A 12569-nucleotide genomic window follows, 5' to 3' on the forward strand; every position below is an offset into this window, starting at 1 on the left:
CTTCAAGGTTGAAAGGGAACATTGTTATACAACATTGGCGCAATTTGAAATAGATTTGCAACAACTTCAGGATCAAAATCATGCGACTGAGCAAACTTTGGAGGCCAGGGCCCAGTAGATCGGACGTTTATTACAAGAAAAGGGCGTCATAAGAGAGAGAATCAGAAACATCGCTGAGTGCATCGTAATGAAGTGCCTGATCTGTGAGGATATGACTCGCATTACCTTCTTCGCAGCAGTGATGACATTTGTCAAGCAGATAATGAACGACTTGGACCGACTTCAAAGGGAGCTTGCATGTAGGCCCACGGCAAGATCAAATGATGTCCCGCGGGCACCAGGAGCATTGATGTATTCATGATTTGTCCGTTTGAGTCTGCATTTCCCTTTTGTTAGCGTCTGTCAGTCATGTTAAGTTTGTATCTTCTTTCTGCCAGAGTTTGGCAAATTATTTTCGAGTCTGTATATTCTGCTATTGATGTCTATTTTCGGAGTCTGTATTTCATCTTTGCATCAAAATCTGTTAGTCTTTTGGGAGTTATTAATTTTGAGTTTCGTAATGGAAGCATTTGTTTTTTTTATGAAAGCTGAAAATCCCAAAAATATTTTATTTCGCACTTATCCCCAAGAACTACGCTTGGTCTGATTCATGCGGGGTCATAATACGTAGGCAATCTCCATAGGATTCGACCGTAACCAAGTAATAAAATAAAAAAGAAGCGAGAAAGGAAATAAGAGGAAAAACAAGAGAGTAAAGAAAAGGAAAGTGCGGAAAAACACGAAAGGAGAAAGAGAAAATAAGAGAGAGTAAAAACAAAGAGAGAACAGATGCAAGAATGAAAGGAAAGGAAAGAAAAGAAAAGAAAGGGGGATGTTTGCAATTAAAAGAAAGAAAAGTCCAGGATGACACATGCAACCGATCAAATACATAATAGAGACGGTTAACTGTTTAGGTGCATTCATGCCCAATGTGTGGTTACCAATCTGTTAAAGCCTAATCGCTAACAAGGTTGTTGTTTGATGTATTAAGTCCAGGCAGGTGGTTAGTTGACTGGCATTCTGGAAACTCACTCCTACAACACCCGATCAAAAGACAGGCTGAATATGGTCGACCAGGAACCGAAAACAAGTATTGTCGACCCATCGAAAGAGGTGGAAGAAATGGACGTTAATGCGATGAGGGAAGAAATGTATAAGCTGAAACAGCAGATGGCTGAAATGTACCAAGCTTGGGCGAAGGGGCATCCACCACCGGTTTGTCCCCGCCAACTTTGCTTATATCCCACCATCAGCCCAACCTCCGGAGCCTCCCACTGTGAACTCATCTCCGGCCTTTCCCTTCTACCAACAATGCCATGGCGCCACTTCCCATACTTCTCAAGCTCCACCACCCAAACAAGTCCCATACCCTCCTCCACCAATTACGCCTGTTTTTGCGGCACCTCCACCTGCTATATTACACCGATCTTCCAATGAACCCCTGTTCCAAACTCACGATAACCAGTACTATCCCCCTGAACCCACCTTCAAAGTTCCAGAACCATATCCTTACACCCCTCATCTTGATATCCTAGCAGAGACCAAGAAACCGCCCAAAAATCCCGAGCATGAAGAGATGATCAGAAAGGTCAAAAGCTTAGAGCAATCGTTCCGAGATATGAGGGGGTTAGGGGGCCAAGTAAGTGTGGCTTACAAAGATTTATGTTTGTTCCCAGATGTTCAGTTACCAGCTGGGTTCAAAATGCCCAAGTTTGATCTATATGATAGGCATGTTGACCCGGTAGCACACTTAAGAGGATTTTGTAGCAAGATGAGAGGAGCAGGTGGAAGAGATGAATTGCTGATGGCATATTTCAGCCAAAGTTTGAGTGGGTCGGCGCTAGAATGGTACACTAGACAAGATCATAGCAATTGGTACACATGGGACGATTTGGCCCAAGCCTTCGCCTGTCATTTTCAGTATAATCTTGAAATCATCCCAGACCCTCTGTCATTGACGAAGATCGAGAAGAAGACCGGTGAGAGTTTCCGAGAATATGGGTTCTGTTGGAGAGAGCAAGCAGCGAGGGTTGACCCTCCGATGAAAGAGAGTGAGATGGTTGATTATTTCTTGCAGGCTTTGGAGCTCACTTATTTTGGTCATTTGGTGTCAGCAGTGGGCAAATCGTTTAATGAAGTTGTGAAAATGGGAGGCATGGTTGAGGAGGGACTTAAGTCCAATAAGATCATGAGTTATTCCGCAATCAAAGCAACCACCCAGGCCATTCAAAACGGTACTGGGGGTGTACTCGGAAAAAAGAAGAAAGAGGATGTTGCAACGATTGAGTCTGCAGCTTGGGGTGGATCTAGGAACCTTCCACAGTTCTACAACCAGCCTCGACCCTATCCCCAAACTTACCCCCACACTCCATATAACCCACCACTACACTATTACCCACCTCCAGATCCCCATTTTTCGGTCCATCATGTACAAACTTATACCCAACCACTCGCTCGTGCACAATGGCGTGCGCCAGTTCCACAAAATCCATACCAAGCTCCACAAAATAGCTATCTAGCCCCAAAAGCCTACAAAAATCCTCCTAGAACAGGTTTTCGACCCAATCAAGCCTTTAAGAATGAGAGGCTGCAGAAGCAGAAGACTTTTACTCCATTGGGAGAATCCTATACTAGTCTATTCCACAGGCTGAGACAGTTGGGCATGTTGAATCCAATCGAAGCCAAACTGCCGAATCCCCTTCCCAGAAATCTTGATCGCTCGGTGAGTTGTGAGTATTGTTCAGAGGCCCCGGACCATGACACAGAGAAATGCTGGAAACTTAAAACAGTTGTACAAGAGTTCATTGATACTCATCGGATCGAGGTTCAGGCCCCAGAAGCACCAAATATCAACCAGAATCCGCTGCTAGCTCAACATGAGACCCATATGATTGAGTTGATACACAAGAGAGGGGAGGCCAAGAAACCCTCGTAGATGGTAATGATGATCCACTCCAGTGAAACTAGTTCAAAGGAAAAGGTAACCAGTGGGAAATCAGTGGTCCAGTTAAAAGGGGTAGACAATAAGCCAGCTGGGGTAGCCGGGAAAGGGTCGTCAAGCGCTTTCACAGTTAAACTAGAGAAAGCTAAAGTGGTGGTACCAGGGGTTACAAGTAAACTTGTTGTGGTCGTGAAGGGTGCTCGCACAGAGCCTGTTATTATAAAACCAGTAACTCAGCTTCCAATGATCAACAGCAAGGCGGTCCCGTGGAATTATGAACGAGTGATAGTAACTTACCAAGGGAAAGAGGTTAAAGAAGAAGTGTGTGAGACCCATGGTTTAACTCGATCGGGGAGGTGCTTTGCCCCCGAAGAGTTGAGAAAAGCTAAGACCTCAAAAGATAATCCAGTGTTGGTGAAGAAAGCAGTGACTGAGGAGGAAGCAGAAGAATTTCTAAGAAAAATGAAAGCGCAAGGCTATTCAATTGTGGAACAGTTAAGGAAGACACCCGCTCAGATCTCGCTCTTGTCATTATTGATCCATTCATACGAACACCGTCATGCTTTGATGAAGATCTTGAATGAGGCCCACATTCCCGACAAAATATCAGTAAACCACTTACAAAAGATAGCTAACAAGATATTTGAGGTAAACCGAGTCACTTTTTCCGATGATGAGGTTCCCGTGGAGGGTACCGAGCACAATAGAGCCCTCTATCTGACGGTGAAATGCGAAGATTCCGTGGTTACTCGGGTACTGGTCGACAACGGGTCTAGCGTGAACATCTGTCCTCTCTCCATATTGAACAAGGTACAAGTGGAGGATGAAAGAATTCACAAGAACAGTATTTGCGTTCGGGGATTCGACGGTGGAGGGAAGGATTCAGTCGGGGACATAGTGCTTGAGCTCACAATAGGGCCAATTGAATTTACTATGGAATTCCAGGTGCTCGATGTGGATATTTCGTACAATTTGTTGTTAGGACGACCCTGGATCCATGCGGCCAAACAGTCCCGTCTACTCTGCATCAAATGGTCAAGTTTGAATGGGATCGACAGGAAATTATCGTACACGGCGAGGATAATTTGTGTGTGCCCAACGGTGCCATTGTTCCGTTCATAGAGGTTGATGATGACAAGGGACCATGGGTTTATCAGGTTTTCGACACAGTATCGGTAGAGAAAATTCCGAAAGGAAAGTGCGTTCCAACTTCAAAGATGGCTGCGGCATCAGTTATGGTAGCTGTTGAAATGTTGAAAAATGGTTTCGTACCGGGCAAGGGTTTAGGTGCATCTCTGCAAGGTATTGTGCAGCCAGCTTCTCTTCCAAAGAATCTGGATACTTTTGGTCTGGGGTTCAAGCCTACCGTTGCAGACGTGAGAAGAGCTAGAAAAATGAAACAGAAAGCATGGGCATTTCCAAAGCCAATCCCGCATCTGTCTAGATCATTCGTCAGGCTGGGTATCGGAAAGCAACTGTTGTCAAAGGTTCCTGGACCACTGATTGGTGCCGATGGAGACTTGGAGAAGGGGTTCGAAAGGTTATTCGCCGAGGTTAACATGGTTCAGGCTGGGGAAGGGTCCAACAGGGCAGATGTTCAATTCGTGGGACCACGTGCAAAACTCAACAACTGGGAAACTACTCCTCTTCCTATCCGGAGGGAGTCTTGGTAGTGGGTTTTGATTTTCTTTTGTTGTCTGGATTATTCCAGGGTCTGTAATTCAGATATTATGTTCCGTCCAGTTGGATGTGTTAAAACCTTGTTATCTTTAAATTCAATGAAATGCAATTGTCCCTTTTCCTTCATTCCTTCTAATTTTTTTTCTTCTTCTTTTGTACAGTTCTTTTTATGCTGATATCAATGACATGACATGCTTGAGGAATCTTCGGCCCAGTTTTAAAAGCCAATCTATCTCTAAAATAATAATGCAAAAAATTGAGTGTGATGACGAGTTGGAATTTGAGGATGATGAGGTCTATGAAGATATTAGTAAGGAACTAAGTCATTTTGAGGAAAAGGCCAAACCTAATTTGAACGATACAGAAGCAGTTAATTTAGGGGACCAAGAAAATGTCCGTGAAACTAAAATAAGTGTCCATCTGGAACCTCAATTCAGGGAGGAGATAATTAAAGCACTGTTCGAATACAAAGACGTTTTTGCATTGTCCTATGACGACATGCTGGATCTAAGCACTGATTTAGTGGTTCACAAGTTGCCCACTGACCCGACATTCCCTCCTGTCAAATAGAAGCTGAGAAAGTTCAAAATGGATATGAGTGTAAAGATCAAAGAAGAGGTCACCAAACAGTTCGATGCGAAAGTTATTCGGGTCACGCGGTATCCCACCTGGTTAGCCAATGTTGTGCCTGTGCCAACGAAGAATGGCAAGACCAGGGTGTGCGTTGATTATCAGGATCTCAACAAAGCAAGCCCGAAGGATAATTTTCCCCTGCCAAACATCTGTATATTGATTGACCATTGTGCCAAACATGAGATTGGTTCTTTTGTGGATTGTTACGAGGGTTATCATCAGATCTTGATGGACGAGGAAGATGCAGAAAAGACAGTATTCATCATGTCGTGGGGAATGTACTGCTATCGGGTCATGCCATTCGGTTTGAAAAATGCTGGGGCAACCTACATGAGGGCAATGACAACAATATTCCATGATATGATACACTAGGAAATTGAGATGTACGTGGATGATGTGATCGTGAAGTCTAGAAAGCAGTCTGACCATGTCAGGGATCTGAAGAAGTTCTTCCGAAGGCTTCGCAGGTACAATCTCAAGATTAATCCTGCAAAGTGTGCTTTTGGGGTGCCATCTGGAAAGTTGTTAGGGTTTGTAGTCAGTCGCTGGGGCATTGAATTGGACCCATCAAAAATCAAGGCCATCCAGGAATTGCCACCTCCGAAGAACAAGACCGAGGTGATGAGTTTGTTGGGGAGATTGAATTATATCAGCAGGTTCATCGCTCAGCTCACGACAACTTGTGAGCCTATCTTCAAACTATTAAAGAAAGACGATGCGGTCAAGTGGATAGATGAATGTCAGGAGGCGTTTGATAAGATAAAAGGGTATTTGTCAAATCCACCCGTGTTGGTCCCGCCAGAACCAGGGCGACCTTTGATTCTATATTTGACGGTATTGGACAATTCATTCGGCTGTGTATTGGGTCAATATGATATCACTAGCAGGATGGAGCATTCCATCTATTACCTCAGCAAGAAATTCACGCCGTATGAGGTTAAGTATACTCATCTTGAGAGGACATGTTGCACCCTAACTTGGGTGGCACAGAAGCTGAAACATTATTTATCATCTTACTCTACCTATCTCATATCTCGCTTGGATCCATTGAAGTATATCTTTCAGAAGCCTATGCCCACAGGGAGGCTTGCAAAGTGGCAGATCCTGCTCACAGAGTTCGACATTGTCTACGTGACTCGAACTGCAATGAATGCACAGGCCTTGGCGGACCATTTGGCCGAGAACCCGATTGATGAAGATTATGAACCTTTGAAAACTTATTTCCCTGATGAAGAGGTGATGCACATTGATGAGTTGGAGCAAGTCGAGAAGCCTGGATGGAAACTTTTCTTTGATGGAGCCGCAAACATGAAGGGCGTGGGGATAGGAGCAGTACTTGTTTCTGAAACAGGACAACACTACCCTGTTACGGCCCAACTTCGTTTTTACTGTACCAACAACATGGCTGAGTACGATGCATGTATTCTGGGTTTAAGGTTAGCTGTGGATATGGGTGTCCAGGAAGTCTCGGTCTTGGGTGACTCGGACCTCCTGGTGCACCAGATTCAGGGAGAATGGGAAACAAGGGATTTGAAACTCATACCATACAGACAATGTTTGTATGATCTTTGTCAACGGTTTTAGTCGATAGAATTCAGGCATATCCCAAGGATCCATAATGAAGTCACCGATGCTTTGGCTACTCTGGCGTCAATGTTACATCATCTAGATAAGGCTTATGTGGACCCTTTGTAGATTCAGGTCCATGATCAGCATGCTTACTGTAATATGGTGGAAGAAGAACTTGATGGGGAGCCATGGTTCCATGATATCAAAGAATACCTTCGGATGGGGGTATATCCGATACGGGCCACAGGTGATCAGAAAAGAACAATTCGACGATTGGCAAGTGGATTTTTCTTCAGCAGAGGGGTGTTATACAAAAGAACTCCAGATCTTGGATTGTTAAGATACATAGATGCCAGACAGTCCACAGCTATGATGACCGAGTTACACTCTGGGGTTTGTGGACCACATATGAGTGGGTACGTTTTGGCAAAGAAGATTCTCCGTGTAGGCTATTATTGGCTCACTATGGAGCGGGATTGCATCAGTTTTGTGCGCAAGTGTCATCAGTGTCAGGTGCACGGGGATTTGATTCATTCCCCACCATCTGAATTGCATACAATGTCGGCACCATGGCCCTTTGTTGCTTGGGGCATGGATGTCATTGGGCCAATCGAGCCAACAGCATCAAATGGACACAGGTTTATTCTGGTAGCCATTGATTACTTTACCAAGTGGGTTGAAGCGAAAACTTTCAAATTTGTGACCAAGAGAGCAGTGGTCGATTTTGTACATTCACATATCATCTGTCAGTTTGGGATTCCGAAGGTAATCATCACGGACAATGGTGCTAATCTCAACAGTCATCTGATGACAGATACATGTCAGTAGTTGAAAATTATACATCGCAATTCCACCCCATACCGCCCTAAGGCGAATGGAGCAGTCGAGGCAACCAACAAGAATATATAGAAGATACTTCGAAAAATGGTGGAAGTTTCTAGACAGTGGCATGAGAAGTTACCTTTCGCATTGTTGGGTTATCGCACTACTGTTCATACGTCAGTAGGGGCCACTCCTTATTTATTGGTGTATGCAACGGAGGCAGTAATACCCACAGAAATTGAAATCTCATCCCTTCGGATTGTCGTTGAGGCAAAAATTGATGACGTTGAATGGGTCAAAACCTTCTTGGGGCAATTAAGTCCGATTGATGAAAAGAGATTGGCAACAGTATGTCACGGCCAATTGTACCAATAGAGAATGGCAAGGGCATATAACAAGAAGGTACGTACACGGAAGTGTAAAGTGGGTTAGTTAGTGTTGAGACGTATTTTGCCTTATCAGGCTGAAGCAAAAGGAAAGTTCGCCCCAAACAGGTAGGGACCATTTGTTGTATCCAGAGTATTGTCCAATGGCACGTTGTATTTTACAGATATAGAAGGGAAATGTGTAGAAATGGCTATCAATTCCGATACAGTCAAAAGATACTATGTATGATTTCTTCCTTTGATTGTACTTGTTTGTATTTGGCATATTTTGAAGATTGAAATGACGAAGGCATTTTGTTCTGCTATCTAAACACTTTATCCTTTGTTACCCCCTTTTGACCCTTATTTACTTTCTTTCATACCCCTCTTTCGGAATCAGTAGCGAATATCAGAAACACAAGCATGAAAAAGAAAGAAAAGGAAAGAAAAAGAGGAAAGCAAAAGAGGAAAAAAAGAAGAAAAGAAGAAAAAAAAAGAAAAAAAAGAGAGAAAAAAGAGAAAGAGAAAAACAAGAGAGAAAAAAAAAAGAAGAGAAGAAGAAAGAGAAAAGAAAAATCACAACAACAAAGTAATTCCTATGACATGAACTACGTTCGACCTGATTCCTTTTAAGAATACGTAGGCAGCCTCACGGTTCGGTCCCATCAAAACAAAATCCAAAAGTCCCCATGCAAGAAACTGGGGTAGAAGTTGTGGTTGTTGTGAGAAACCTGATTCCGAAAGTTGTAATTTTAACCCAGTTGAATTGTTTTGAGCCTTTTATACCCTTTCTTCCTAACCCTGTCCAAAAGCCCGCATTACGGTCGAAAGAAAGACCTTCTGATCAGTCTTTGAGAAATGCCAAGTCGAGCAGGTAAATGTAATTCATGTCAGGGGCAACACTCTGGTTCAAGCAGGAAAAGTAAAAATGAGAGAGTCTTATTGGTGAAAACCTTCACAGGCACCGTAAGGCGACGAGAGTTGAGAGAAATAAAAATGAGAGAGTCTTATTGGTGAAAACCTTCACAGGCACCGTAAGGCGACGGGAGTTGAGAGAAAAGAATAAGAGAGTCTTATTGGTGAAAACCCTCACGGGCACCGTAAGGGGAAAGTGAGTTGAGAGATGAACGAATGAAAGAGGTCTGCTGGTGAAAACCTTTCAAGGCACTGCAAGATGAACAAGGTCAAGGGTTGGGTAAAGTAATCAGGTCATGGAAATCCTGAGGCAACAAAGTACGTAAACTGAAAGTTGATTGGTTGGACAGATTGGGCCGATTAATCCGAAATGCATGTCATGATCATTGGTACTAGTTGTTCCACTCGGATAAGTTTCCTTTCCTTTTTCCTTTTGTAGCAGTCATCTGGTTTTGGATTCTTCTTATCTTTAACCCGCAAAGTCATTGCATTTCATTTTCTTTTGGGCATTTATCTAAAGATGTTTCAATGTCAGTCTTGTTCAAATCAAGGGAAAAGGATTTCAAAGCTCACTACCAACTTCCAAAATTGCAAAGCACGGAGTGGTCAAAGCATACTAAGGATAACATGATGTAAGAGAGGGGTACAAGGAATCACCGGAAGTTTCATCGGTGGAATGGATTGGTAATGTCATGAGAGATGCAAAGTTTCAGATAAAAAGGTCAGAAGTAAAACAATAGTGGGGGTACAGAACACTCGGCTCGTCAAAGGTCATGGGGTTTGAAAGTCAGCCAGAAAGTCAAAGCGGTTCAGGGCCAGTTCGGGAAAGCCAGTCAAAACAAAACAATGCAAAGGAAAGATCTTCAGCAAGAATTCCATCGGCTAACCACCATTTTAAACTGACTAATTTTTTTTTGATTGAAACAGAGGCAGAAAAGTTTGTTTGTTTCAGAGGAACTCTCCGTGGAGAAAGGCAGTCACCAAACAGGTTTGATTTTTAATTTTCAGGACCCTTCTGGAAAATGGGACCTAGTTTAAAGTTTAGAAATACCATAATCGAGCATAAATGTATCCCAAAAGAATATAAGTTAGCTTAGAAGTTTGCATGTTTGAGATAGGATTCAATTAGGAGTTTCCAGGACCCCCCCTGAATAATGGGATTTAGCTCTAAGATTTCGATTAGATAACAACATTTAGCGTAAACTCTGCTGTAGGGTAGTATAATTTAGACATGAAAGTTGTCACCCTTAAGATAAAATTTGACCTTTGATTTTCAGGACCCTCCTGGATAACGGGGAGTAGTTTAAAGATCCTCTTAGATAGCAAGATTTAGCAGAAGTCACACATGTAGAAGATATAACGTAGATTTTAAATTATCGTTTAGTTAAGAGTTGTCAGGACCCCCCTGAATAATGGGACCTAGCTTTCAAATCCTTAGTAATACTTGGTAATATGATTTAGTTTTACAATCACATCTGTCCCCAGTCGCCAAACTGGGGCAGAAAATTTTCTTTATTTTTGTTTTGTCTATGTTGAAGTCAGGAGCCCACCTGGAGAGCAGGAAATACATTTCAAGTTGAAGTCAGGAGCCCGCCTGAAGAGCAGGGAATACTTTCAAGCGCAGCAGTCAGGAGACCGCCTAGAGAACAAGGGAGTACAATTTAAGTTTTATCTTTCAAATTCTTTGCTTTGTTTATTTTGAAGTCAGGAGCCCGCCTGAATAACAGGGAATACATTTCAAGTCAGCAATCAGGAGCCGGCCTGGAGAACAAAGGGAGTACAATTTAAGTTTAGCTTTCCAATTCTTTGCTTTGTTTATGTTGAAATTAGGAGTCCTCCTAGAGAGCAAGGAATACATTTCAAGTTGAAGTCAGGAGCCCGCCTGAAGAGCATGTAATACTTTCAAGTGCAGCAGTCAGGAGCCCGCCTGGAGAACAAGGGAGTACAATTTAAGTTTTAGCTTTCAAATTCTTTGCTTTGTTTATTTTGAAGTCAGGAGCCCGCCTGAAGAGCAGGGAATACGTTTCAAGTCAGCAGTCAGGAGCCCGCCTGGATAGCATGGGAACACATTCATGTTTTGAAGTTAGGAGCCCGCCTGGAGAGCAGGGAATACTTTCAAATGTAGCAGTCAGGAGCCCTCCTGGAGAACAAGGGAGTACCATTTAAGTTTTAGCTCTCAAATTGTTTGCTTTGTTTATTTTGAAGTCAGGAGCCCGCCTGGAGAGCAGGGAATACATTTCAAGTCGAAGTCAGGAGCCCGCCTAAAGAGCAGGGAATACTTTCAAGAGCAACAGTCAGGAGCCCACCTGGAGAACAAGGGAGTACAATTTAAGTTTTAGCTTTCAAATTCTTTGCTTTGTTTATTTTGAAGTCAGGAGCCTGCCTGGAGAGCAGGGAATACTTTCAAATGCAGCAGTCAGGAGCCCGCCTGGAGAACAAGGGAGTACCATTTAAGTTTTAGCTCTCAAATTCTTTGCTTTGTTTATTTTGAAGTCAGGAGCTCGCCTGAAGAGCAGGGAATGCGTTTCCAGTCAGCAGCCCACCCGGATAGCATGGGAATACATTCACGTTTTGAAGTCAGGAGCCCGCCTGGATAGCATGTGAATACATATCAAGTTCAGCAGTCAGGAGCCCACCTGAAGAAGGGGAAAACACCTCAGTTTATAATTCAAGGTGGCAACAAACGGATGTTTCCGAGAGAATGAAGGACAACAAGGCAACAAGAAACACAAGAGCAAGCTTGAAGATATAGATAGAACTTTTGTAATCCATAGATCATAGTCTAGTCTAGCTTCTTGTTTTATTTTGACGGTGTAATAAAGGGTTCAGTGAGCAGCAGCAGTGAAATCACAGCTCCATGGTAGTCCCAGCTACCAGACCTTCCTGAACTACACTGACCTGATTCCTTTTTAGTCAAGGATATGTAGGCAACCTCGGAAGCAGGGTGCGGTCAAATGTTTCAAAACTGCTTCCCACAGAGTATTCAAACGGGCAAAAATCGCTCGTATCCGCTCACTTATCTTTGCACGAAAACTCTTCGTGTTTCCGGGCAAAGAGGGGCAGCTGTGAGCACGTAATTTTTGCCCTATATGAATTACTCCAACAAATTCAAAACAAAATAATTTCTTTCAGTGTTTGCAATTTTGTTGGATTTCGTGGCATTTTCTGTTAATTATTTGCATTTGTCTGTGCATGTTTATTTTATTTAATTCATGAAAAATATAAAATATGTTGCATTTGCATTTAGGATTTAATTTTATATTTTTAGATTAATTAGCAAATTAGTTTGTTTTATAAAAATGAAAATCACAAAAATAATTTATTTTGCATTTTACTTTTTAATTTTGAATTGTATAATTTTTCTTTAAATTTAGGATTTAATTAGTTATTGTAAATATCATGATGAGTGATTAATCTAATTGGGTAGGATAATTTAGTTTAAATTATTATTAATTAATTTAGGATTTATTTTAATTTTGGGAAAAAGAAAAGAATTGTGGAATTGAAAAAGAAAAAGAAAGAAATAAAGAAGACCTAAATCTGGGCTCAAACCCAATCCAACCGTCCCAGCCCAAACGGAAACCACCCAATACCCGATGCAACCC

At 42.5% G+C, this 12569-nt stretch overlaps 1 protein-coding gene across 1 annotated transcript; it reads left to right on the forward strand.

Annotated features, from left to right (window-relative positions):
* The first annotated feature begins 2974 nt into the window (after positions 1 to 2974).
* LOC138879639 (uncharacterized) lies at positions 2975 to 10002 on the forward strand. The gene is made up of 7 exons (XM_070159258.1): positions 2975 to 3152; positions 3210 to 3925; positions 4138 to 4282; positions 4355 to 4649; positions 4822 to 5029; positions 5666 to 5911; positions 9892 to 10002. The coding sequence occupies exons 1-7, from the start codon at positions 2975 to 2977 to the stop codon at positions 10000 to 10002; spliced, it is 1899 nt and encodes a 632-aa protein (XP_070015359.1).
* Positions 10003 to 12569: the final 2567 nt, after the last annotated feature.

Source organism: Nicotiana sylvestris, chromosome 10 (genome assembly GCF_000393655.2).
Source record: "Nicotiana sylvestris chromosome 10, ASM39365v2, whole genome shotgun sequence".
Classification (NCBI taxonomy): Eukaryota; Viridiplantae; Streptophyta; class Magnoliopsida; order Solanales; family Solanaceae; genus Nicotiana; species Nicotiana sylvestris.

What these genes read in the sequence shown, in the direction of transcription:
- LOC138879639 (XM_070159258.1), top strand. Translation starts at nt 2,975, where the DNA reads ATGGTAATGATGATCCACTCCAGTGAAACTAGTTCAAAGGAAAAGGTA. An exon ending in AATTTACTATGGAATTCCAG is followed by an intron (nt 3,926 to 4,137) that starts GTGCTCGATGTG and finishes TGGGTTTATCAG; the next exon opens with GTTTTCGACACAGTATCGGT. An exon ending in ATTTGAACGATACAGAAGCA is followed by an intron (nt 5,030 to 5,665) that starts GTTAATTTAGGG and finishes ATGATACACTAG; the next exon opens with GAAATTGAGATGTACGTGGA.